General features: G+C 41.2%; 2 protein-coding genes across 7 annotated transcripts; one reads left to right on the top strand and one right to left on the bottom strand.

Annotated features, from left to right (window-relative positions):
• Positions 1-1,280: 1,280 nt before the first annotated feature.
• On the top strand, positions 1,281-11,283 carry LOC100691757 (1-phosphatidylinositol 4,5-bisphosphate phosphodiesterase delta-1). Of its 2 annotated transcripts, none has more exons than XM_005475947.4 (15): positions 1,281-1,839; positions 3,628-3,786; positions 4,355-4,583; positions 5,211-5,340; positions 5,605-5,833; positions 7,500-7,701; positions 8,565-8,709; positions 8,816-8,968; positions 9,080-9,223; positions 9,304-9,457; positions 9,538-9,654; positions 9,754-9,932; positions 10,024-10,156; positions 10,237-10,386; positions 10,637-11,283. In XM_005475947.4, the coding sequence occupies exons 1-15, from the start codon at positions 1,806-1,808 to the stop codon at positions 10,726-10,728; spliced, it is 2,250 nt and encodes a 749-aa protein (XP_005476004.1). In that variant the 5' UTR covers positions 1,281-1,805; the 3' UTR covers positions 10,729-11,283. The 2 variants fall into 2 exon arrangements, with proteins under 2 accessions (XP_005476004.1, XP_003457468.1); XM_003457420.5 differs by lacking the exon at positions 1,281-1,839 and adding an exon at positions 3,217-3,413.
• ctdsplb (CTD (carboxy-terminal domain, RNA polymerase II, polypeptide A) small phosphatase-like b) lies at positions 11,107-27,479 on the bottom strand. Of its 5 annotated transcripts, XM_005475944.4 has the most exons (10): positions 26,479-27,479; positions 20,325-20,482; positions 20,078-20,110; positions 18,991-19,092; positions 18,263-18,319; positions 17,685-17,777; positions 17,000-17,185; positions 15,187-15,308; positions 12,056-12,120; positions 11,107-11,971 (listed from the first exon to the last, which is right to left on the bottom strand). In XM_005475944.4, exons 1-9 carry the CDS (start codon positions 26,552-26,554, stop codon positions 12,069-12,071), a joined length of 879 nt encoding a protein of 292 aa, XP_005476001.1. In that variant the 5' UTR covers positions 26,555-27,479; the 3' UTR covers positions 11,107-11,971; positions 12,056-12,068. The 5 variants fall into 5 exon arrangements, with proteins under 5 accessions (XP_005476001.1, XP_003457467.2, XP_005476002.1 ...); XM_005475945.4 differs by lacking the exons at positions 11,107-11,971; positions 12,056-12,120 and adding an exon at positions 12,190-15,103 and having other exon boundaries at positions 26,479-27,473; XM_003457419.5 differs by lacking the exon at positions 20,078-20,110 and having other exon boundaries at positions 11,107-12,120; positions 26,479-27,476.
• Between the last annotated feature and the right edge of the window lie 454 nt (positions 27,480-27,933).

The following is a 27,933-nucleotide window of genomic DNA, read 5'->3' as shown; positions in this document are numbered from 1 at the left end:
TACTGAACCCCAAACATACCATAGACAGGGTTTAAAAGACAACCTGTTTGAGGTATTTAGTCGTTTATAACATTCATATGTTGAAACACTGCAGCGATAATGAGAACCAGGTGTACTGTGTGCTGTGCTGTGGAACTGTAAACAGATAAAGGTGACTTTTAAACTATGCACTGCAGGTAAAACATTAGACAAACATCTCTTTCTGTAGTTCTGTCATTCTTTCTTTCTTACAAATTGTTTCCTGTCTGGAGTCCTGCTGCTGACTATGTCCTCTGGTAACACTGGGCATTGCACGGTCTGTGAGTAAAGCAGCACCCGTACTGCACGGGGGTGTTTTGGGGAAAAGCAAAACTTTGGATGGTATCAATGGTATGTGAGGAAACAGCTGGGCCTGTTCCTGCTTGTTTTGCAAGCACAGACACTAAGCAGAGACAGCTTGTACCAATGAAAGAAGCCTCATGATATCTGCTTAGTTTGTTTTCGTTGGGTTTTGTTTTTTTGTTGATTTTCATTATCTGGTTAAAGTGATTTTCTTGGAAAGTTTCATTTTGCTTGGTTTTACACTTGGTACTTTTTCGCCCACCTTTGATGCAATGACTTAAGTTAAATATTAAAGTAAATGCTGAGCTAAAGAACTCACTGTCTTGTCTTTTACAGTAATAGCAGTGTGGAGTTCATTAGTAACCATAAATCTTGACCTCTACAAATCTAGTCAAGGTTATTTATTTATTTAATTTTTATTTTTAGTCTTGTCCCCCCTCCCCACACTGTCTGTTTTCCCGACCCCCGCTCCCTGCGTAGATTTTGGAGGTGGTCATCCCCTCCCCTTGTGATGGTGCATGAAAGCTCACTCATTCTAATGCTGACAGTGCGTTGAGTCTAAGCCAGGCCTGAAAGGGAAGTGCTGAGAGCCACAAGAGCCCCAGCACACCAGTGGTTGCAGGGCTTTTATCTCTCCAAAGGAAAGCTGTGCATGAAGAGAAAAGGGTGAAAACTTTATCTGCCCCATTCAGTGCAACGAATATGCTTAAAGTCACAGTTAAAAAAAAAAAAAAAAAAGGGAAAAAAAGAAAAGAAAACTAGGCTATGTAGTGGCAGTTAGCCAAATTTGCTATTCAGCCCCTTGGTGGAGTTTCAAAAGAGGAACAGGTGTCCATAAAAAAAGAAAAAAAACACTGCAAAAGGCTTTAGCAGAAGTTGATTATGTTTCCATGGGTTATCTAAGCTTGCATGCTTCTCAAATGAACGACCCCTCCCTGTTTATTCACATGCAGAATTATCTTTTGGTGAGGAATAGACTCTGAGGCTCAGGGAGTGGTAGCTTGAGTCTTGTGTACATACAACAGAATTAGAAAAGTATGCGGGATTGTTTCCCCCATTTTTGGCTGCAGGTGCGCGGAAAACTTTCAGGTAATAACGACGTATGCTCTGCATGCTGGCTACAAGGTTACGCTACCCAGTCCCATCGATCCAGGATGGCAGAAGCTCACCTAAAGGTGTAACCTGCTGTGACATCAGCACAGCGGCTTGAATGGCAGGCTCGTCAAACCGGTGTTGAAGCCTGCGGGAGTCACTGACACCGTTCAGACTGCCAGGAGAAACCCACGCGTGTGCCCGCGTTCGCTCGCCTTGTACCCAAACTTGTCAGAAGCCTCCTTATAAAAAACAAAAACAAACCAACAACAGCAACAAAAACAGGTTTGTGTCTTGTGCATATGGAAGAAAGAAGCGGCAACTTTTCACGAGAAGCTGCATGAAGTGAGGGGAAGATCGGGCTGCGTAAAGCGGAGTGAACTCAAGACGAGATGGAAACGAACGGGATCGAAAATAAACTTAAAGGTAGGATGCATCTCGGATAAAGTCACCAAGTTAAAATATACTGTGCCTTTCTTGGATTTGGCCAACTTCCACTGTTTTCCAAATCCGATAACCCCTAAGGCAAAGATTACATGTCAGCAAAGGAAAGTGGTTTTTATTCCTTACATTTAAAAATCTAATTTTCTGCGTTAAAATATATCGGTCCTATGTATATTTATTTTACTCTTATTTTTATTTGTTTTTTTGCCGCTTAATCGAGTGAAAAATTCCAAGACAATCACCTGTGTGCATTTAAACACTCAAAAAGGTGTGGCACCTTTCATTCAGCTCGGTTTCACCTTGCTGCAAGCTCAAATGTTACCAAACTAAGGCGGTGCACGTACTGCTTGTAGAGTCAAATCAGCCTTCCACATCCCACTATAGAGGCTAGGGACGAGGAAATATTAATCTTATCGCATGACTCACTCCGCTTGTTGTCCTGTAATCGCAGGCCTGTTTGCTGATTTTATTGTATTTTTAATAATGAGAAGTTTAGTAATGTGGAGTTAAATCACGGCGCTTAGCAGTACCGTCTTGTCACCACTAGATGGAGCCCATAAGATAACTAATGCAGAAGTCAACTGTAGCCAGGCTCCAGCGCAGGTATCAAACTTTGTTTGTAGTAATAATAATGATGATGTTATATTCTTGGACTCTGATATTATAAGCCTCCTATTAGTTCAGCTTAAAAAAAAAAAAAAAAAAAAAAATAAAAAATCTCAGCCTATTTACAGCTTCCTAGCAGCAAGCCACAGACCACCTCAGGGAGAAGCAATAGAAGCGCTGCAATTTCACAAGAAATATGCATCACATACAGTCCCGTTTGAGCCTCGGGTGGTTCTGACCAACACCAATCAAAATTTTCCTTTTAATTGTATGGAAGTACTTTAAACCCTCCAACAACACCATAAAATGAAAGGCAGTGTGTATTATTGAAATACATCAGTCATTAATGATGCCTTTTTTTGTCCCGGAGCCGCATGTTTGACATCACTCCTCTGCTCAAAGTCCCAGTTTTTAAACTCACCAGTTAACTTAGATTCCAATCGCCATATTTTGATGGAATTTCCACCCTCTTGGCTCCACGTCAAATCTTTTCCAAACTAACGTATGCGAGGCATTTGACGCTAATTATGCCTTGTGGCTGCTTTTATTTGCTAGCACTACTATTATCTGCTAGCAGGTAATTTACGCTAACTAAAACATCTGAAGTTAACAGTGAGTATGGGAATGCTGATCAAATCCTGAAAAATGAACACAGGAGCAATGTTCAAACAGACGAGTCTGGAGTCGCTTCCTTTTCCGCGGCAGTGTTCCTGCACGGGCAAGCTGTCAGCTGACTGTAAACTCAAGGGGACGTGACGGAGCTGAGTGAACTTTGAGTGGGGATGGTACACGCCCTTCTCCACACAGTCCCTTGTGAACACAGACAGTGTTGGCAGCTCCGGGCAGCACCATGTCGTGCATACGAAAAGAACCCGAGAAAAGCAGGTCTGAGGAGTTACTCCAGTATGCCAGGGGCCAGAAAGTGATACAAACGAACGTAAAGCTCCTAGGTAGGCTGCGCTGCCAAACGGACGAAACCAAAATGTTATCCAGGGTCAGACTGCTACTACGTTGTTGTCACAGCGTAAAATCTTTTGTGTGCGCGTGTGTTTGCAAAGCCATGAACTTTTATGACTTTCTAATGATGGCCTGCTTGGGATTTCTGAGCGTTTGCACTTTTCCTGCAGTTTCTCTAAAGTGGTCTTCTGTTCCCTCCTTCCTCAGGTTTGGAGGGTGATCCCGACCTCCAGTTTCTCCTGAAGGGGGGAGACCTCCTGAAGGTCCTCTCCCCAAGCTGGAAGAAGACGCGTTACTTCAGGCTCCAGGAGGACTGCAAGACCATGTGGCGCGAATCCAAGAAGACCTTCAAGAAAAACGATACCTGTGAGTGCCGCCCTAGCTTCCCAGCAGAATGTGTGTGAGACGGGCAAACCCTTGGCACACATCTGTCTAATCTCACGCCGTCTCTTTACTTTACACTTTTTATTACTTTGCATTAGCAAACACCTTTGGGGTTCCACTCCCACCACAACCAAAACTTTGTGGATTATATAAGGATTGGATTGATCACAAAGCTACACAAAGTCCTTGGTATTATCATACACATCTGGGTTGCTCCTGATAGCAATGTGGGTGTGTTTGTAGAGATAGTGATTTGTTTTATAGGCAGATAGTGATAGTTGAGTATTGGGAGTGGTTAGAAATGGCTCTTATTGTATTTTCTGCTTGTATGACACCCAGAAACTGCTGTCATGTAGTCATGTACATCCAACGTCTCCGCTCATTACTGACTTCAGTGGGAGGCAGGGGAAATTGCAAACATCAGGCTTGTGCGTGTGCTTGAAGATAATGTGTTGCTTTTCAGCATTGTGCCACATGCTACATATTTGAATGACAGGAAGTGGATTTTTTTAAATAAATGAATGTTGAATAACATTCGTTCTGTCTTCAGTTTCGCTTGATGACATCTCGGCGGTGCAAATGGGCCGTCAGTCGGAGGGCTTGAAGAAGAACACGGAGGAGCAGGTGGAGGACCGCTGCTTCTTCATCATTTTCAAGAGCCGCCGCAAGAACCTGGACCTCATCGCCAGCTCGGAGGAGGAGGCAAAGCAGTGGGTTAAAAGCATGCAGAAAGTGGTCTCCAACCTAAACAACCTGAGTCAAAAGCAGAAGACAGAGCAGTATCCTTTTACACGACAGTAGAAGCTGTACTGTGAGCAAGCTGAAGTAAATGGAGCTCAAACAGGTGGCTGTTTGTTAATAACCTGTTATTAAGACTTCATTGGTCATCACCTATCGAATAAGATTTAAAAGGAATCTCTTGTACTCATTTCCTGCACCTTATTTTCACCTTTTGGCTCCACTAGAATGACTTTGCCTTATTGATAGTTTAATATAACCCTTATTTATTTTGTGCTGGGCCGTGGTGCGTGTAAGTTTGAAGCCGTTTTAGCGCCGCTCCCTTTAAGGCCACCTTCCATGTTTGCCGTCTTTTTTCTTCTTGTTTGGCTGTCCAACAGAGCCGTGGGAAAACAAATTTTCAGAAACTGAGTGTTTAGAGTGCTCAGAGATTATTTCACATATTCTGATTCATTATTTAAAACTGTGGCCATGTGTAATATGAGCATCTCATCCACCACTATAACAGCATATATGACAGAAAACAGGACAAAAGCACTCCAGGTCCTCTTTAATCTATCCTGAGCTTAGCTAAACAAAGGTGGTATAAGTAAATAAGTCACATTCAGTTGGACAGCGCTGAGTGACAGGTACCTGTTTATCTCCACCTTAAATCACAAACCTTCCAGCTGGATCTTAAGCTGCTTGAGGAAAGCAGACAAGAACAAAGACGATAACCTGAGCCCGTCAGAGGTCAAGAGTTTCCTGCATCTGATCAACATCGAAGTGGATGATGAATACATGGAAATGCTTTTCAAGGTTATTTCCTCAGAACTTCTTAACGTTTCCTAATGGCAGAAAATGTTTTAATGCATATTCTTGGAGCCTTCCCAGCTAAGCTGTAGTAACCCATTGAAGCTCTAATGAAGTGCTCCAAGAGGAAATCAGTGCTAACTTGATATTTTAGCCCACATATTTTTTTTCTTTATCATTAATAGCAAATCCAGCTTTTAATAGTTTTATAGTGCATTATTTTCAACTTAAAATGTTGACTAATCTTTGTGTTACTTTCCCCCAATGCAGAAATGTGACAAGTCAAAGTCTGGAACCCTGACAGGAGAGGAGATCAAACACTTTTATGATCTCTTGACCCAACGGGACGAAATTGATGTTATCTATGGGGAGTACGCCAAAACCACTGGCTTTATGAGCGCTCAGAACCTGGTGGATTTCCTGATGAAAGAACAGAGGGAGAAAGCAACGCTGGCTGATGCGCACAGAATCATCGAGATGTATGAGCCAGATGAAAACGGTCAGTACATGGCCCTCTTTCAGGTCTTTTCAGGACTGCAGCTCTGCTGGTTTTCGTCTTTTAAAAATCAGTGAGCTGTATCCCGTGAATGGCCTAATGGTTACCAGGGTTAAAAACCACTGTGTTTTCAAGCTCGTGGTTTCCAGCTGTGTTCCTCTGGAATTGCAGTCTATGGCAGCCCGAGTCTAAGGCTCCAGCACACTGCGACCTTTTCGTGATCTTTTAAGTTAGTCCGTGGTAAATGGACTGGTTCTTATATAGCACTTTTCTACTCTATCTGAGCACTCAAAGCGCTTTATACAACTAATTCATTAACCCAATCACACCCATTCACACAAGCACTTTTTCTGAACTGTTTAGTGCTTACTGTCTAACATTCATACACGTTCACACGCCGATGGGGTTGCGCTCATGGGGGCAACATGGGGTTAGTATCTTGCCCAAGGCATGCAGACTGTTGGAGCCTGGGATTGAACCGCCAACCTTCCGGTTACCTGCCTGCTCTACCACCTGAGCTACAGCCACCCCAAGTCCATGGGGCTTCCAATATAATAAACTTGGAATATGCACAAACTTTGATGGATAAAGACTGAACATGGATAGTGGCTGTTGAAAGAGATGCTACGATGTATGTTCCTCTGCTTCTTTCAAAGCTTTGTCTTCCTTGGTATGTTCCCCACAGCTGGAGGACTAGATTTTCTTCTTTGTTGGAATTTCAAACATTTCATTTTTGCTATCTGGGTTTGTTTTGTCTTTTTCATGAGTGTCAGTGTATCACTGCTTCATACCTTCATATCTGCATTCCCAGTAGATGTAGATATAGCAGCAATCATGCTGTGAGATTGCAATCATAAATTTCAGACTTGGGTCACATGACTACTACTACGTAGTAATTGTACAGATTTTGGATTTCCAGAAGTGTTCTTCTTCAAAGCTGGTTTAGGAACAGGAAGTGTGAATATGCATCTAAGCAACAGTTTCATGTAATGTCAAACCTGGATTGTAGCCACTATATAAGCAGAAGTAACCTTCATTCAGTTGAGTCTGCATCCTTCTCAATAAGGTAGTCTTACCTTCGACCTCAGTATGAAATATTTACAAGGGAAATATAATTTTCTCAGGCTGGTCTCACACCTGCAGGAACATCCTAAAACAAGTGTGCCAAACATAAGGTCCGAGAGCCTGAATTGGCCCAGTAAAGACACCAATGACAGCCCAGTGGATGGCTTTGGAAAATGTGAACTGTATTTTGTTGTTAGTATAGTTTCTCCTAATGATAGAGACCTCAGCCATTCATACTGGAGTAAATTAATTAACTAATCCACAAACAATGAAGCAACAGAAATCTTGTTGTTTTTTTGACTCCACTGTAGAACAATCCGGCCGATGTGCTACCAGAACTTATTTTTTAATTTTACAGTTATTTCTTACAGTTTAAGAGTCCTGCTGACAAATGTGTTTCTTTTTTTACAACAGCATTTCTTTATCATGTAGAAAAACTCAGATCTATTATTGAAATTGCACTTCTTTCTGTCCAAGATGTCTCGGGGATTAAGAGAGTCTCATGGACTTTGTCCACAGATAAATGACTGAACTCTTGTTGTTGTTGTTTTTTTAATGCACTGTAGACTGATCTGCTGCATTTTGTGTGTATTTGTCTTTTCAGCCAAAGAGAAGAAGCTGCTGTCCAAAGATGGCTTCCTCATGTACCTGAATCACCCAGATGCCATGATTCTGAATCCAGACCACAAGGACGTGTACCAGGATATGAGCCAGCCCCTCAACCACTACTTCATCTCCTCCTCTCACAACACCTACCTCATGGAGGATCAGCTCAAAGGCCCCAGCAGCACAGAGGCGTACATTAGGTAACACTTTCCATCCTGAGATTCAGTAATTTGTCCTTGATGAAAGTTTTTGGCTAGTTATTTATCCAAACTTGGATCTTTGGTCATCTTCCTATCTGTGTGCAAAGGAACCACAGAGATGTAATCTCATTATTCAACCCCAGATCAGTTAAAAAAATAACTGGTGGGAGCACTCAGCTGCACCATCAAAACAAACAACCCAAAACATTAACTCACCGTGCAGTCACTAACATGAAATAGGGATGAAAAGACAGCAGCACTGTTTTTGTCAGTAGGAAGTCTGTCACTTTTACTGACTTTAAATGGGACCTTTCATACTTGTTCTTGTTTTTTAGTTCTATAGTTGTTATTACAATGGTGGAAGCTCAGCATTAAACATGGCCAACACTTAAAATAACGAGAACAAAGATCTGATCTGTTGATATATTTCTGTCTTAGAGAGGGGGTCTTCCAAATGCCCCACCCACCTTCTGTTCAAGTCCTGCATTTGTGAGGGGCAGCCAATCAGAGGAAAGTTACCTTAAACGGAAGGGGAAGGGAACTAAAATGGCTTGTTTCATTTAAGACAAAAAAAGCTCATTTTGAACTGCAAGTCATGCAAAGTTACTCTGCTAGAGTCAAAGACTAAAAATGATGATGTCCTTTAACATCTTGGTTAATTGTGCTAAGCGGGCAGTGAGGGTAGTATGTGTTTATGTGCCATATAATCTGTCAGTTCTTGAATCACTGAGACCAATTCATTACAACTTGGATTTTTAAATAGTTTCTTGTAACCATCTCTCGCCACGTTGCGCCGTTTCACTGATTGAACTGTTAGTTTAAACAACATATTTGGTCACTAATGCTCACTCCAACACTCTCAGGGCTCTGCAGAAAGGCTGCCGCTGTGTGGAGCTGGACTGCTGGGACGGACCGGATAATGAGCCCGTGATCTACCACGGCTACACTCTCACCTCCAAGATCCTCTTTAAAGATGTGATCAAAGCCATCAGTGAGCATGCCTTCAAGGTATGTTTAGCATCTGTTGGTATCCAGCATGTCTCCACTCAACATCCAGCAACACACTTATTTGTATATGTGTTTGTTTTGGGGGGGGTTGCCTGCTTTTCCTCAGACATCCCAATATCCAGTGATTCTCTCCTTGGAGAACCACTGCAGCGTGGAACAGCAGGAAGTCATGGCCCGCCACATGAGCTCCATCCTTGGCAGTGCACTCATCACCTCTCCTCTGAGTGATGGCATGCCCACAAATTTCCCATCTCCTGAGGTTAGTATCCGTTTCACTAGTTTCATCAGGATTGTCAAGGCTGAACCGATCATAGGAGATAAATGGTGTGTGTGTGTGTGTGTGTGTGTGTGTGCATGTACCGTCCCTCAGGAGCTAAAGGGGAAGTTCCTGATCAAAGGGAAACGTTTAAACAAACTGGAAGACACTTTCGCTGAGGCAGCTGCAGATGACAACGATGTGACGGAGGAGGAAGAGTCGAATGATGAGGATGCGCAAAAGGAGAAGAGTACAAAGGTAGTCGAGCCCATGAAAATAAGCACATTACCACACACGTGATGTTTACTCACCCTTAAATTCTGCACAATATTTGAAAGAAAAAGCTGAAGCTAGCGAAGGAGCTGTCCGACATGGTCATCTACTTTAAGAGCGTCCACTTCAACAGCTTCGAAGATGCCCAAAAAAACCTGAGCTTCTATGAAATGGCATCCTTCAAGGAGGGGAAGGCCATAAAGCTGGCAGAGGAGTCGGGTAAAGGAAGAGAAACTATCAGGAACTCACAAACTTTGATTAAGCACTGTCAATAAATCTTGTGTTCCCTCCTCTCACAGCGAACGCCTACGTGCGCCACAATGTGGAAAAGTTTAGTCGCATCTATCCAGCCGGCTCCAGGACCGACTCCTCAAACTACAACCCAGTGCCTCTGTGGAACGCTGGCTGCCAAATTGGTAATGGCTAAAAGAGGAAATAACAAACACTGATAATTATACAGCAGTGGCCAAGAGCTCATGTTCACTTTATTCTCTTTTTGTTTTGTTTTTTTTAAGTGGCCTTAAACTTCCAGACTCCCTGTACAGACATGGATGTGAACCAGGGCAGATTCCTGGTTAATGGCAAAAGCGGCTACGTCCTGAAACCAGCCTTCATGAGGGACGTAGCCACAGAGTTTGACCCCATCACCCTGACCCGAGGAGACTGGCTGAAGCACAAGACCCTGCATGTCATGGTGAGGTCTTCATTGTGCAGACACACACTGGAGTTATTTGATTTCCTTTGAGTCCCGTTTAAAGTCGAGATCATTCTTCACCTGCCAATAGGTCATATCAGCCCAGCAGCTTCCCAAAGTGAGCCAGAAGAAGTCCTCCATAGTAGACCCGCTGGTTAAAGTGGAAGTCTATGGAGTGCCAGCTGACGTCGCAGAGAAAGAGACCAAACCTTTTGATAACAACGGTACCTCACGTTCACGTCCTTTGTTTTATTTTAATGTGTCCGCAATGAATCAAGACAATATAAAATTTTCTGTTTTGAAGGCTTGAACCCTTCCTGGAATGAGAACTTCCAGTTTGACGTGTATGTGCCGGAACTAGCATTGGTCCGCTTCAGCATTGAAGACTATGACTCCATTTCTGATAATGACTTTGTCGGGCAGTACACGCTTCCCTTCAACAGCTTGAAAATGGGTGAGTTCAGCAGCTGTCAGAGGATTTTTACTGTATTTGTCAAGTCCTTTTTTTTCTCCTTACTATAAGCCAGTGTTGTGAAACCACTGATAGTCAGTCAGTTATTCATTTATGAAGTGTGAAAACAGAGATGGGGAAGTGTCCCTTCTCTGTGGTGTGACATAGAGAACCCAATTCATCCGCTCCACAAAGAGCACTTCATGTTGTCCCGTGCCATCACTGACCGCAGCCCCTTTGTGCTCCCACACAGGATACAGACACGTGCCGCTGTTCAATAAGAACGGAAACCTCCTCCCCTCAGCCGGACTTTTTGTACACATTATGGTCATGGATGCCGAATAAGAAGTCTCCAACTTTAGGACCCCCTTTCTACAGCCATGTTTTAAAATTTTATTTTTCCTTTTCTGCTTCACAGTTTTAGCTCATAATTAACTTATTGCTTTAATTCTAGTCAAAGTCGAATTGCGACTTTTTTCCTCTCTTCAGTCTAGAGATTCTGATTTGCAGCTGGATGTTGGTTGTATTGGGAGGTGGGTACACACACACACATACTAGGGCTTCCTAGACTTTATAACACTCCATATATATGACACTTCACTTTTACAAATTGAATTTGTACAAGCAGCACTCACTACATACCGACTTCAGTTTGCAATAGGATGAAACTTTTTAGACTGCTTTTGTCCCGTATTTTTAGTCTGTTTAATGTTTTTTTTTTTTAACTTTTCATCCAAATGACAATTTTATGACTTTTAGAGAAGCACAGGCTGATGTGAAAGTGATGTGCTTTGTTTTCATCAGTAATTTTAGTCATCCAGTATGATTATTTCTCATGTAACATCTTGACTCTACTTCTTTTTGTAAATCAATATGAACACATAAAAATGTTAAACACAATCATCATCAAGCACTGCATTCATCCATGACTTAATGGTCCTCAGCCAGCAGAGCCACAATGAATGATGCAGCATTATAGTGCTTATAAATCTGCCCAATCCCTCGAATGTGCGACAGCGACGATACCTGTATATACCTGTCTCCGGCTGAAATATCTTTATGAACTACTTGATTTTATACAAACAATACTAGAAACCAGTTTGCAGTGAGCCACATCTGCCTTTCCCTAGAATGAAATTACCTTGTGAACTTTGGATACACCCTATGTAAACAGTCACAGCAACGATGCACACAAATGAAGAGCTCCTGTTGAATGAAAACCTTTAGGAGTTATTTTACATCTTAATTATGTAAAGTTGCTCAAAAATAGTTTGTACAAAAATGCATTGCAGGACTTCTTCCAACAGACAGCTATCCTTTCCACCGTGATCAGCTTCACAGGAGCGTTTTGTTAGTCACAAAGCTCTAAATATCCACCCTACACTACCAAACTAACAGAGTTAACCATGTAGTACCTAAACAAGGTTAGCAGAGCCCAAAGGTTAATCGCGTCGTTGCCATTTTTCACCTTGTTATAAGAAAACATGAACCCACCGCTGCCAGCTCACTAACACCATCTGTTTCTGTTTAGTCTGATGACAGAAGACAGGCAACAATCCTCCAAAAATGTGCTTTTATTGTGACATGTCTGAAAGGAACGGTAAAAATAAATCAGGTTGACTGTAAAAGACAGAAAATGGTGACATTCTCTCTCAACTTTCAGTAAACATACCATATCAGGTACATCAGAGACGGTGGAAACTGCAGTCACGCCAGACTGAAGTGAAGATCTTTGGCCTTAATTCATGAACCACATCAGATGTGTGATGGGGGCAGGGGAAGAAAAAAAAAAGAAGACATGACAAATTTGTTTCAATGAAGCCATTTATTAAAGAAAATAAAGGGGGAGAAAGTGATGCTCAGAATGACATGCTGCCAAAGTAGGAAAAAAAAAAGCAAAGTGAGGAAATTGATTAAAAAAAATAAAATAAACTCAAGTGTTTTAGAACTTTGGTGTTAACTTAATACAAAGTGAAGAATGTGTGATTATGAGTGAAGTGACAAAAGGAAAAGTGAAAGGCAGCGCACATGAACGAACACACACACACACACACACACACGCTCACAATCGTCCCAATAGGTGGGACGAGACCTGACTTATTTTTTTTTTTTTTTTTACCAAAAGGCAAGAGAGCGGGACAATACCAATCTGAAAGGATATAGGAACAAAAAGCTGGATATAATGGGTAATATGCAACTTTTCAAACCCAAATACTGACAACATGTAGGTAGAAAAATATATCACAATGATACAAACAACATTTTCAGAGAAAGGTCATCATTGAGAGGTTGAGAAGAGTCGACCAAACGCTCCTTATTTAAAAACAAAAACATTGCACTGAAACCATCGTGAGCTGCACACTCGCAACACAAATGCTTATGCGAAAAGAATGAAAATGTCTGAAGGAGCAGCAGCCTTTTAACTGGGGGTGGGGAAAAAAGTTGGAAATTATTAGTGTCTCTTAAATATAAACCCCATGACCCACAAACCAAGCAGTAAAGGTTTGTTGGAGGCAAACAATCCCTAGATGGCACCATAGAGCTTTTCACATGCTCCATTTTACTGTTACACAACCCACCAGAGCCAAATATGCTCTACATATATGGCTGATCAGTTTTTGCACTCCATAAGAAAATACTAGAGAGATGATGCTAAAACATGGAGGTGTAACCTTGGAATTCATGAAGAAACATTGCTTTGTGCCTCCACAGGCAGTAAGGCATTAATGCCATGATGAGGTTCTTCACAGTCCTAATGCAGTGCCCCAGTAGTGTTTCATTTAGAGCTGGACCCAAACATTGTTTTTGGAGGAGGGGGCTGTCTGGACTGGCCCGGACTGAGCACCCATCTGCAGGCTTAGAAGGCATCCTTTTGCTCCACAACAGGAGTTGCTTACTATAGCAACACAGTTAACATAATGTTTGGCTACTGTTTCTGAGATAAACCAATCAAAATTCAAGTTCTTTCAGCACTGCAACACATGAATGTCACCAGACCAAAACAAAAAACTAATAGATCTAAATATTACATGGATGTCCAGTTTCTGGATCCACTCATGTGGACAATGAATGTTAGAGTGCTCTTACTTTAACAAACCCTCACTAGATAATTTATTCAAGTGCTCTAACCCAAGTGCCCAAACCACCCTCCCCCTCCAAAATAAAAGCGGTTATTGCCATGGAAGCTAATGTTGCAGCATTCGGTTTGCTGGGCTCCTCTCAAATGTAGGCACTGAGGTGAAGAGCAGTTTAAAAAAGGAAGGGATAAAAAGGAATCTGGGAAAATAAACACCACAGGTGGCATTTCCACTTGATTTTTTTTTTTTTTAAATTATCAGGGCTGGACAAGGGCAGGCCACCACTGTACATGAGGGGAATGGTGTGATTTAAACACTGTCCAGACTCTGACACTCAACTCTATTCTGTAAAGACACTGATGACATGGAAAAACTGAAAACATGGCACTCGACCCATTTGCTGTAAGATCCTGGACCAGTTTAAACAACTTAAAGAACACCTTTGCAAATGTGTACAATTTCAGAGGAAGTTCCGCCCTCTAAGGGTGAAGCTGCACCACTTGTGTGCATGCACACACACAAAGATTTTTTTTTTTTTTTTTAAGTGATTAAAAGCTAGCCATCTGATCTTGTAATATTAAAACATAAACAAATTTGACATCTATTTGTCAAAACAATAAAACCTATCATGTTATTCTTACAACTAATAGACTAACAGTTGTAGCTCAACCCTGGTACGGATATGAAGCCTGTTTAAAAAAAAAAAAAGAAAAGAAAAAGGAAAAGTTTCTTATTTGGCAAATTATTAAAAAAAAAAAAAAAAAAGGACAAGGAAATGGCACATTTTTACCCGAGCTTTCAGATCAAATTATCAAACGCAAAGAACTACTGGACTTGCTGCAGGTGGGGCGTGAGTGTCGCATCTGCATACATCCTCCGTTTCCTAAAACAAAATCAACTACTTCTACTTATAATGAAAGCCGAAAGAAACAAAGTCACATCTATATAATGGCACAAGCGTACTGGGAAAACAGAAGAATACTATGAGACAACTGCCCAGCGTTTGATGACCAAAAAAACAAAATAGTGAATTCAAACTTTCATATAAAGATATTTGTGTGTCCACTTTAAAGCATATCTGTATGTGAAAAGACCAGAGTACTCTGGAAATATGCCATGTACAAAATATCTCCCCATATAAACAACAGTCACACAAGGCACTTCATTCAGTAAGAAAAGAGAATCACAGTCCTTTCTACTACCAGAAATTGCCTGCATAGCAACAATATGAGGACAAAATCTTTTCAGACTTTTGTGTGGTACCACAAAAGAAGTCTCAGACAAAAAGTTGTTTTTTGTGTGGGCTTTTTTTTTTTTCTTCTTTTTTCCTTGCGTTTAAAATAAGCACTTCACCAAATAGTAAAACTTGGTTGATTTGAAAATAAAGATTAAAGTTCGTTCCTCTTAGTATTTTGTCCCTGATATTATCAGCTTAGGACACTCTACATACTTTCTGGTGTGGTTTTTATTATTTTTGTGAGACACAGTGCTCCTGGGATATTGAATGTTTTTGTTTTTCTGATGGCACTCAGAAGGCAGCCGGTCGCCAGGAGATGAGATCAGAGACAGGGTTATGATGAAGTTTTCCACAGTGAGACTCCAAGGCGTCCCCTTAGGGGGCATGTGGGAGGATCTGCCTGAGTCTGAGAGATACGGTCGTAGAAAGGGACAGAGATCAATACAGGAGACTGGTGGGCACAGGCGGTAGTGTGGGCTGTCCTGCTACCTGCTCCTTAGATTCTGCAGGACTCCATAAACCTCTTCTTCTTTGCTGAGTCCCTCAAAGAAAGGCAGCAGGTCCAGGAGTTCTGTGTCATTCATATCATCAAACCAGGACTGAACTGGGACCTGAGGAGAGGCACAAACCACTGAAAGTTAGCCTTCAGATGTAGAGCTGAATGACTACTGTGCTCAAACATGACATCAGATCAACAGGAAAACTAAAAAACTACAATTACAGCATAAAAATGCAGACACGTTTGTCCAAATTAGGAAAAGTACACTACTGGAGAAAATGAACTCTAGTGCTCTTAATAAATTATTCTGATCTTGATTGATAAATACCACAAGAAACCAAAGAAATTATGTCACCGCTCAATAACATGATCATTTTAAAGACGAGAAGCAAGTATTTTAAAACAGAAACTAATCACTGACACAGAAGTCAGAAACACAAAACTAAGTTGAGATAATTAAAAACAAACAAACAAACAAACAAACAAACAAACAAAAAACACTGTATGAACATTGTTATAAAATGATCTAAGAGCACAAGAACTTTCTTAGTTTCTGCCCTGCCTCACAGCCAGGGGAAATGTGATGGTGAGACAAAGCTGGAAACTGGTGGGGAAGATCAGTGACCAACTCAGCATGAGTCCAAAACACAGCTGCTGCAGAAATCAGGAGGAACACAAAGAGTCATAGGCTACGTCCACGTGCCTGGGTATTTTTTGAAAACACAGATTTTTCTGTGCGTTTGCACATTTTGTCCACACGTAAACGACGTTTTCGGTCTCAGTTCTGCTTCTATGCGCCATCTTTGTTTACTCTTTCCCACCCAGGCTTCTAGACTTCTGATTGGCCAACATTTCTACACGGTTAGGAATATATCGCCACCTGCTGCTTTGGCATGTTCCTGGCAGCGTTTTCCTTCGTTTTTGGTTTTTGCTTGTGGACGGGATTTAAAAAAAAACAAAAAAACAAACGAAAACGGAAAATCTCCGTTTTCAAAAATACCCGTGTATGTGTGGACATAGCAGCCATAGTGCTGTTAAGAAAGGCTGCAGAGGCATCCTCCTAAAATGATGCCACAGGCAGTGAAATACCTACAGATACAGCTCAGAAGAACAGAAGAGGAAATGCTTCACACTTGGCACAGAGGTCATCTACAGAAATTAGAATGTCTGTGGCAGATTGACAGCTCAGACAGTGTAAAGAGCATTGCATAATGTCAGCCTCTATGAAAGGGCTTCGGGAAGAAAATAAAACCAAAAGGCTTAAGACGGTCACGTCTGGCTCAGTGAAATGTATCTGGTGTAAAAATGGCCAGGATCACCAGAGACAGTGAAAACCAGAGGTGGGAGTGTGATGATGAGAAGCAGCATGAGGGCAAAAGGTGTTGGGCAGACAAAGACACAAATGACATTTAATAGGCGGCACTGCGAATGCCTGAGGCTACACCAAATACAAAATGCAGAAGCTTGACAGAAGAGGATTATTCCAGCACGGTGGTGTTTCAAAGCACACTGCTAAAATTACACGAGATTCTAAAGAACAAAAAAGAAAAAACTGTCCTGGACAAGTATGAGGCTTATTTAAATCCAAAAGATCACTGCTGGGATATTTTCAAGAACCGCAGAGCAACTCAGCTTCTGCAGCTGAAGGAATCTGCCTTTTTTTTTTCTCCTCTTTCTAACTTCTGTTGTTTCCCATCATCATATTCAGCATGCAACAGAAGGCTGCTTTGTGGCAAGAAAAATTCAGAGTCTAACAGATGTAGCACTGAATGTAACAAATATATTGGAGGATTGGGAACTTACAGCATTTTCTGGATGGAAAATGTAAGAAGCGGGTGAATTATCAACAATGATAACATTGCGGAGCTCTCGCCCCAGCCGGCTGAGATCTTTGACGTAGTTGCCTCGGTGAAAAACACAGGATTCTCTGAAGAGCCGCGCTCGAAACACGCCCCACTGGTCTAGCAGGTCTGCCACAGGGTCTGCATACTGTCCAAGCAAAACAAACAGAGGAAAAGGAAACTGTTATTAAAACAAGGAATAAAATAAAACTAATATGACTTGTGAATGTTGGGACAATATACATCACATCTTTATAATCACGTTTCAACTAGAAACAAAAACAACCCACAAAAGCCAAATGCTACACTAGGTTTCCAAAAGGAAGCAAAGCATGGTGTCCCTCATAACAGCACTTGATTAACAGGGAAGGTGCCACTATGCTATGACACAGAAAAGCGCACTCTAGCTTTTAAGGAATATCTGTTTCTAGAGAGGAATTATTCCCACAGCACAGTTTCTTTTGCCTCATTCATTACACTTACCCATGCATTACTGGCTAACATCACGAAGGGACAGATGCAGAGCATAATAACGGAGATGTAAAATTCAGAAAGCAGAAAATTAACGATGTTCACAGTTCCACAGGTACCACTGGCTTGTAACCAAAACACATCAAAACAGAAAACACGTCCACATTTGAACATACCTTGGCAAGACTGGCTGTGAAGAGCACACATTCAAATAGTTCTCCCATCTTTTGAAGAAACTCATCCACGTGTGGTCTTTTCAGCACATACACCTGTAAGATAGATCATCGCTTTTAAGACCAGGTTTAAAAACAAAACAACACAACAACAACAACAACAACAACAACAACAACAAAACAAACCATGGTGTGACAGGAGTGTTAAACACTACAAATACATTATCTGTACTGAGGACAATTTAGGTGAACAGTGCCATTTATAAGAAAATATATGAGAAAACTTCAGGATTGCTACAAAATACTTCCTGCTACTCATTTCTGGAATTATTCAAATGATCAGACTGTTTACTATGTCACATAACTTTAGATGCCCCCCACATCCCCTTCGCACAGTGGCTGCCACCCAGTGCAAGTAATCACGAATAGGCCATCCAGGATACACACAGCCTATCCTGGATTACTTGAACTGGATAACAGCCTTTTCTTCAGGATCTTCACATCAGAACCAAATGGAATCCACCCTATTAAAGAGACAAACTTCAATACAATTCATTAGTTTTTAAAGAAATCTACAATACCTGATGAACTGTACCATCGATCTCTACTGGGACAATGAAATCAGCGTTGCTGATAGGCTGTGGGAAGAAAATACAATTACTTATGTTGTACTACCCCAACTGACCCCCAGAGGTCATACTGTTAACACAAACTCAATTTGCAGACTGTCTAATCTCTGAGGGCAAAAAAAAAAAAAAAAAAAAGAAGTATGTTTTGCTAAAACAACCTCTATCATCACTGCCCTCCTTTAGCCTCTGTAGTAATTTAAGACAGAAGAAGACATTTGACCTCATACAGAAGTGGACATTTTGGAGATTAAAAAAAAAAGAATAAAGTGCACAGAAGTTATTCTTCAGTGCAACAAAAATATGTTGTATCGAATGGAGATGGTTGCCAACACAGCCTGGTTGTCTGTATTTTCCTGCTACAATCATGTACCCATTATAAGCAACAATCAGTACTGTAATATTATGCTCGCTCACATCCCCTGCCACCTGCTCATCTCGTTCTTTTGTGTACACAGTGATGTCATGGATTCAGACAGCTTCAACTTCCTGTGTATCATTAGCTGAACTTTGGAAATAATGACAATGTATACTTCTCTCACTGCAAGACATAAACTAAACAATGGTTTGCAGAAATATAGGCAAACCTAATATTGGCTTTTAGTTAAACCTGGTAGTAAAAGTAGTTATACTGTGCAGAATTTCAACAGTAAACCATAAACTAAGTTTTAGCCCCTCCTTACCTTAAATGAACTGTGGACAAGTGTTTCATCCAAGTCAATCACCACACACTTTTTGCCATAATCAGATATTTTCATCTCTGGTAGGAGGTATTTGGCTGGCGGCTATAGGGAGGACAAGTCAGATAATGTCAGAGAGCAGTACATGAGAGAGAAGGACAGGCAGAGCCAAAGAGAGAAAATGAATGCTGTACACTTTGCATTAAGTAAGGTTTAAGCCAACAAAAAGCCAAAACCATGTTAGAGGAGGTAGTTTTTTGAAAAACCAACTGAGATCAGTGACACTACAGAATTCAAGCCAAAACAAACAAACAAACAAACAAACAAACAAACCCCTTTCGTCTCTTTACATCTTTATTAGGTCAAGTTAAATTTCACAAATCTGTATCATGCATAAAGCTGGCTGCTGCTGTAAAGCCATCCTAATTTTGCTGGGATCAATCAAACTTAACTATGTTAAGTTTGGAAATGTTTGGAAAACACTATATGAGAGTGTGAAGTGAAGTGAGAACTATGGCTCAGTGCTGGAATTGACTGGATGCTCTTTTAGAATGAAATTATATCAAATCACTGTTGGTTATTCTCACCAACTTTTCCTTGGATGGGTCGCAGATCACCGAATCACATCTCAGTCCTTCCTTGAGTGACAGAATTAATTACTTTAAGTCTATAGTTGAGTAGCCAAACTGAAAGACTATGAGCTAATGTTAATTCTCACTCTCAATATTACTAAACTGCATAGGTAAGTAGCACAATAAATGGTTTAATGCCTTGCGTAGAAGCTCCTGAGGCAATTAACAGAAACAGGTTTGCACTTAAAAATGTTAGCTGGTTAGTGTTACAGTGTTTCTGAAAGCATACAAACCACAAAGTGTCACTAATGCAGATGAAGCACTGAGACATTAAAACCCAAAGGTGCACGTACACCTTCTACACAGCCAGACAGTGCTACGATCGGCTGAGAGTGAACTGCGGTACGGTAGCAGAGCTAGAGCTCTCTGAGGAGCAGTGGAGCCCACACAGACAGGATGTGCCACCAGCCCACTCACCCTGCATGCAAAGGAAAAGAAAAAAAAAAGGCAATACATACACTAGGGACAGGGATGACCTCGACCTGGTCACACTACAACACATACAAAAACAGGGTGAGGGGTAGGAAGTAAAACAAAGGAGAAACCCCCCCCCAAAAACAACGACACATTGACAGAGATAGCACAAAGAGAAAATACTACTCACAAAAACAGACAGTTTACAACAGATGGAAAAGACCTGCAAACTGATATTTCTAGAGTCCTCAAAAGGACAACAAGCAACAGTTTAGAGGTGGAACAGCTCACCTTGGGAGGCGATCCGTTCTCCTCAACAGGTGGAGGCGGGCAGCTGGCATTGGTGTTGGTGGCTGGAGAGTCCACATTGTAGTTGCGGAAGCAGCAGAAAAACGTGCTGAAGATGCCTCGGCTCCTCTGCTTCTTTAGGCTGCTGTTTGACTGGGACGCTGGCAAAAATAACAGGAAGGGGGTGGAAGAATAGAGGCTGAACAAGAAGATATGCAAACTGACATTCTATGATAAAAACGCAGCAGGATGAAACTGTGCACCCTTTACATCTGAATATTTGCATGCCGGGGTGTAGATCCTGTTTTAATAAAACAGCCATGTGTTTGCCACAAATTTTCCTAAGTGGCCACAGTGGTGTGAGCCATGCTGAATGACAACAATAGGCGAGACCTTTACAGTGTGATTAAATGGCATTAGGTTTTGTTTTGTGCACTCGGCCTGGCTGAACCACTGATCAGAAAATAACTTAGCTGGCCGGGTGACCTCATCAGTCACACTCAGTGACAGTTCAGAGCATGCTCTGCTCCGATTCCAAATCGCCTCTCATTCCTGAACCACGAAGCGCGGCCTAAATCAGACACTGAGCTTTTATTAATAGTGACAAGTCGGAGGGTGTACACGCTTCCCTCTTTTTTTCTCTCTCTCCTTTATTTTTTAATATTTGCTTTTGTGGCTACCGCCATTTTGAAAACTTGCCTTTGATTCCCTGCAACATTTCAACTGGCAGGTGAGTGACTGAAGCAGCCTGATCATGCACAAGAGAAGCAGAGAAGGAGGAGGTGGGAGGCCCTCAGACCCCTCAGAGCCTATACAAGGCTGCATTCCTCTCCACCCATTCCCCCTGCCCAGCCCACCAGAATGCTTTTGCAACTGAAGACCGGTGAAGAGTGAATAGCATTATGTCATGTCTTTTGGCTTCTTGATATTGTGCCACTTTGTACTACGGACCTTAAACAAATGTGTAAATATCTAAAAAATAAAACAAAACAAAAAAACCCCTCTGACTAAAGCTTGTACACATTCGGAGCAAAATATTTCTGCAACCTGCCATCTCTGTCTAGTGCTTTACTATAAAACAGTTTTGTGCATCACAGGATCTTGAGGCCACAAAAACAACAACAATCTCTTAACATGTTATGTAGGAGGATGTGGAGCAAGCACATAATGCATTACAACAGATTAATAGCTCGCTCTTACAGTAAAGCTATCAGAAGCTGACTGACTAACAGCATGTCACAGATACATTAAAACACTTTCTGCACTCCCTAGCTTCTCTGTCATTTCCCTCTATCACTGTCTTCCAGTAATGTTAATTACAGCCTTTCAAGCAAGGGCATGTTTTGCTGGGTATCTAGGTTGTATCTTATCAGGGCCATAAGCTCTTCCAAGTCGAGCAGACTATAATCTACAGCCATCGACAAGGAAAAGAAACAACAACAACAACAAAACATTTATTGCATCTTCTAAGAAAGCTGAAGCGTGTGGGTTTCTTGCTACAACCCAATGCTTCAATCCAGAGAGACCCAAACCAGCGAAAACAACATTGTAACAACCACGAAATACCAAGGCAGCAAACACATTTAGAAATTTGTTTGGAAAATTACCAGCTTGAAAATGAAGAATGTTTTCTTCAGAAGTTTTCAAATTACTCTGAATCAACATTGCCCGCATTGTTCTCTGTGTTTTACAGGCTTAAGTTAAAAATACTCAAAATGGCTACACTGAGCTCAGTTTTTATCTGGCCATAATCAGCAGCACAAAACTTTTATTTTTTTTTGCTTAAACAGGGCTTTATGTTTTCATTTCAGCTCTGTAAAACTGGGACAGAGAGGCAGTTGTCAGCTCCCTGTGACTCATCACTACAACCAGCCATGGTATTGATTCCTGCACAAAGACCCTTAGCAAATTCACAGGACTACTGAGTCAGGCACAGAGCACAACTGTGTCTCAAATACATCACTCACCTGCAAAAGCAGAGCTGTAGTTCACTAATGAGGTGGTGAACTTCACAAGTACAAGTACCTTTATTTACAACACATTCCAGAAAAACAAAAACCAAACACATTTTGGAAACAGCAAAAATATTCCCAGTCTTGTTTGACTTTTCTCTAAGCTCAGGTAAGGGTCAGACCAAGGGACATGACCTCTCTTTCTACCTGATGATTCTTTTGTTGTTTCCTAAACTGTTTCCATCTGATCACCCTAAATCAGAAGAATCCCATGTGGACATTTTACACAATTGTCATTTCATAACAGTAGTCCGCTTCAAACACATTGACAGTACTGGAAATACTGTGTGGTATAAGCGAGACAGCTGCATGGGTGCATGTATACAATATTCAGGAGACAGCACCATGCACTGAATGCTCCAAATTATTACCTGCGTTATTCCCCACACTGACGCAATGTGACATCACATGGACATTATACTAGGGGGCTGCAGGTTAAAGACTGCCTAATGTCCGATCTGACTAATGTGATAATTTGCTTTCTTACATGCATCTCTCAGCTGAGTGATGAAAAAAAGTTCAGGCTTCCAACGCACATGTGACAAAATCTACCGACTCCTGGGTGGGTTTGTGACTGTTGACACAGTCTACACATTTGACTAAGGATTAGTCAGAGAGAAGCTCAACCAATTCCACACCACCTCCTGTAAGCAGTGCAATCTCCAAGTTTCCACGGCAAGAGACGTTTTTCTAAACAACACCTTTCAACTCTTTCAGTGGACTAATTTCAAACTGGCAGTACTGAGTAGCGTGGATACCTTTTTTTCTGCTCTGTCTCTGTGTTTTTAGCCTGTGTTTAGATTCAAGTAATAAAACTGTTGCATTGCTATGCAGAACTGTTCTTTTGGCCAGGCAGAAAACTGATCAGTAATCCATGAGAGAACCGATAGTCAGACCTCTGACCAGAACTGATAGTGCCATTAAGACTTTATTGATAGCCAACCCCAGTCCTGTGCTGTCTTTTTTTGTTGTTGCTTTTTTTTTTTTTCCTTTATTGAAGTTTTCTTAGTGTGGAAACGAGTCTTCTTTTAGTAGATTCCCTAAATGAAGTCTTTTAGTAGCTTAAGTGAGTATATGTGGATACTCCACTGCCGTGAGTTTGCTATCACTGTTTTCTAATGTGCAGCCCACTTTAAAGCAAACAAAAACATCCTGGCATTGGCAACCGATAAGCTTGTAGGCTTATAAATCCCATGGATTGGAAAATGTGGAACTGGCTGAGAACTAAACGGGACCAAAAGAATTAAGACAGTATTTTAAACTACAACCAAAAAATGTATTCCTGCAATTTTTCCACTAAATTTTAATTCCATTAGTAACCACAAGAAACCAAAACTTATTAAACGTTGAATAGATAGTACAAAAAATAAATAATTTCCAATAGATACATATATTTTGGTGCTTTTCTAAAAAACGAATATTAATCTTGAGAAATTTAATGCTTGGGAAATATTTATATCCCATTTTGCTAATCGAGGACTTAATTAAAGCTAAATCTGTAGCATATTTGAATTGAGTGCTTCCTTCTTCTCATTTAAATTCAATGTGTTCATGAGATTAAACAAATATAGCCAGGAAACCCCAGAACTTAATAGTAGAAGAGGGCTCAGTCAAGGTCACCCCATATGAATAATCTTCTTAGACATCTTCCAACACTATTAGCAAGGAATTTATCATAACAGTAAATGGATCATGTGTGACACTCCATCCATCTCACAGACGTATTAAATAATAAGGTCTCATTGCAACAATCTCAGCAGAGTGGCGAGTTTAAATTGTTGAAATCAACAAGACTCCAAATTCAAGAAAAAGACCCACAGAAATCACTGCTCTGATGGCCTCTTTTTGGAAATGAAGAGCTGTTTTGTTTTTTTCCTTTCAAAGTATGTCTGTGACAACACAGAAAATGATCATTGTCATCTTACAAGTAGTTACACTTGGCTCTGGGGTTAGTGCCCTTCCCAGCAAGACTGTAGGTCTATATATAGGCTGCTGCTGCTTGGGAGCCAAACCAGTGTGAGAGGCAGGCACATGTTGTAAGACCGCCAACAGAGGAACATTAAGAGCAAAGGTGGTCAGTTTTTGCCCAGACAGTTTGGCGCCTGCTCAGGCAATTGGAAGACTACCTATTTAATTCCTTTAGGACAGATGGGTGCATGGGTTACATGTTAGGTGATCTCCAATAGATAGATGACAATCAAATCATTGGCTGACTTTGTATTTACATCAGAAAATGCAGCCAAGAAGCCTGCTGTCAACTCTGGCTGTAAGAGTGTATAGAAATAACGCTGTTAAATATTTATAGACTTTTTAAATTATGTGATTATAAACTTCGACCAAGTGCCAAATGTGGACAGTTTTGTTTCGCAAAGTAAATCTCTGAATTCTATTCACAAAACTGGCTGCTAATTAGGAAAGAAAAAAGAAGAGAGACTGAAATAAAAAAACAAAAAAACAACTGCTGTTACCACATGTTTGTTGTAATTTATATGCACAGTCCTTCTGTCCTGCCATCTGTTTTGCCCCACGTGTATCTTGTGAAGACCCACCTGCACCCTATTTTTTGGCAGATTCTGAAATTGAATTGCCATTTTTCCAGATTAAGAACAAAGAGGAGAAAGGACAAAGACTTATACAATCCTTATATTGATTATATTATTTATTGTGAGAAGTGAGCATCCTTGTCACTGCTCTATTTCATCCTGTAACTCAACTGTGTCTTGTTACACGCACACTCTCGCACTCAGTCTTATGTTATTTCATGCAGCAACCCAACACGCAAAACAATGAATTCTAGCAGAGTGAATGCTTGCACTCAAACGCCTCTGTTGGCAAACACACTGAAATCATACTAAAATACTACCTGGGTGCAGTAAAGTGCATGTCTTCAGAAGAAGACCAACTATCTGTAACAGGCTTGCTAAACACGTTATATGCTTACCGATCCAGCAAGCTGTCTTAACACTGTTATATCACTGTAGTGGCATATGATTAGTTTAATTGCCATACACCCATATAACTCCACCTTAAGAGTTAAACTCCAGCATACATGCAAGAATAACCTCCCAAGACACCCACGTATATTCCAGTGACACAGAATCCACAGCAGTTACTCTGGGTCACTTTTATAGCTTACAGGCAAATGCATTGTTGTGCTTCAAAGACTCAAGTTCTCACATTACTGATGGTCTGAGAAGAGAAGTTTGAGATGTGATATTGATACACACCCTACACCAGGGTGACCCGGTGCATAGGGCAAGTGTCAAAGGGCGTCAGGAATGAGAATCACTGGATATTAGGAGCTATGGGCTTGTGGAAGAGTCATTCACGTTGAAGCAGCACTGGAGCACTACAAACTTAAAAAACAAAAACAAAAAAACCCCCATCTATTACAGAGGAGAGAATATTTTTGTAATACATAGTGATACAAGTGATACCAAGACCCAAAACTGGAGGTTAATTTCACTGCATAACACAAACCTCACGAGAAACAATAAGCGCGGATAAAACAGTTTCAACTGTTCACATCTCAGACAAACCAAATAAGTTTCCCGTAAGCTGCACAGATAGGTTTGCTACGTGCATGAAGTAAAACTGAATCGATGCACAACACGAGCAGCACAGTTCTCTTTAGTCCGCGTATTAGCTTCGTCCTTAGGAACTTCTTGCTAACCTCAACCCAAACCACCAAGAACTCGATCCATACATGAATCAACTGTCAGAGCTGTCAGATCATATGGTCTAGTTATGTAGCCCAAACGCATAAAGAGAAGTGTACTATCCAGATGTTTTATTGCAAACACTTTTGCATAATATGCGTTAATTTGATGTAGACTGAATTTTTGTAAATGTTAAAGAAAAACAAAACGCGCTGGAGCGCTCTTCATTTTGAAAACGCAATGAACAAACGTTATCCTAGTTGGAGAACTTACCCGGGCAAGGCCCCTCTGATAAACTTGTTGCGTAGTTTAGTTTTTTTTTTCCCTTTTTCAACAAAAGACGTGTTTCCATCTTTTCACACAAAGGCAACTGAGGTCTTTAAGTACTACAACAGCTAGCAAGTGCGAATAAAAGCTAACGTCAACAGAGAAAAGTAGTGAGCCCGCTAGCATTAGTTATGTACCGTAAATTGACTTTTTCCTTACCTTTTTCCTGGTTAAATGATATTATTTCCTCCTCCTTGGGGTTGGAAACTTGGGTTATTATGGACATGTGGTCCATTTAGACGATTGGTTATTCCTGTTTTAGTTCCCACAATGTCAATAGTACAAGCGCGCTTGCTTCCTTTGCTAGCTACTGTTAGCTAGCTGTTTAAGATGAAGGTAACCAGCTAGCCCACGAAGCCAGGAAAGCGTCCGAGGCGAAGGGGTTGTGGCAGCGGTGGTAGCCAGCCAGCTAGCACAGTGGTGAATGGAAGCCAGATAATGGCTGTCATTTATGGCTTTCCGAAAACTACCATCGCTACAAACAACTATGTTTGTGGGCAACACGAGGAGCGTGCGTGACTATAAAAAAACAAATAAATAGAAAAGACGCTGAAATTGCTAACTAACTGAAGTTAGCAAGTAGCTTAGGGTTAGCGAGTTAGCCGCAAAGCTCCGATTATCCAAAATGCGAGGCCGTGTCTGGAGCACCGCTGAAAACACTTGGAAGCCCAGATGGTTGTTCTAGTCCAAAAAAAACATGCAACGACCGCAGGTTGTTCGGCGTTAAAGTTACCAGACACTTTTAGGCAGTCGGTTCATGTGTGCTGGCCCTACATTCCCTGTGCAACATGGAGGCTTTATGTATTTTGAGTTGCATCTGAAGCGGGGGCACCGTGAGTGGGAGGGGGCGGTTTGTTTCTGTGATGGATTCTCTCAGGCAGGCAGCACAAACTCGCCGCACTACATTGCTCAAACCATGCAGCTGGCTGGACGCGGCTTTCTTGGGCTGTAATTACTGCTGTCCGCAGGCAACGGACTGTGGCTCTTTACTATTAGCATTGGGGGAAAAAACTCTCCCAAACAGAACATGCTTAATGGAACCGTTTATGGTGACACTAATCTATAGATTTAACACCGCTCCCAGGCAAACAACAAACCGAGCAAATACTTGACGTTGATCCAAAACCCCTGGTATTCAGGCACCCTTGTTATTTTTAATAAACCGGGAGCGACACCTAGTGTCTAAATGACAACAATGCTAACTATGAAACAGCGCCTGCATGCATTCAATCCCATCAGTCGCAGTGGGCTGTGTGATTTGGAGTGGGTGGTTTCTTGACAAATGACATTTTATGTTGTGAGTGATTAAAAATAGAAAGACGCAGATGTGATGCTGAAACGGGAAAGCACTGACTAATATATGAAAATTCCCCAAATTCCGTAGGCATTTAATGCGTTTTATAATATATATATCACAGAGTACAGATCATTATTTTTAAAAACAGAAAAAACCCAATTTATTTCAAATTGTAGAAACACTGCCTTTGTTGCATCCAGCCGGAAAACGTGAAAGACTTTGGTCTGTAACAGTACGTGCAATCATTCCACTTTTAACATCCGCATATGATTTATCAAGTCAGATCCATTCTATCTTTGATTGGCTCTCAATTAGGC

The sequence above is a fragment of the Oreochromis niloticus genome, linkage group LG18, assembly GCF_001858045.2.
Source record: "Oreochromis niloticus isolate F11D_XX linkage group LG18, O_niloticus_UMD_NMBU, whole genome shotgun sequence".
Taxonomy (NCBI): Eukaryota; Metazoa; Chordata; class Actinopteri; order Cichliformes; family Cichlidae; genus Oreochromis; species Oreochromis niloticus.
The sequence above is the reverse complement of the archived record's forward strand: the minus strand, read 5'-3'. Positions and strand labels throughout refer to the sequence as shown.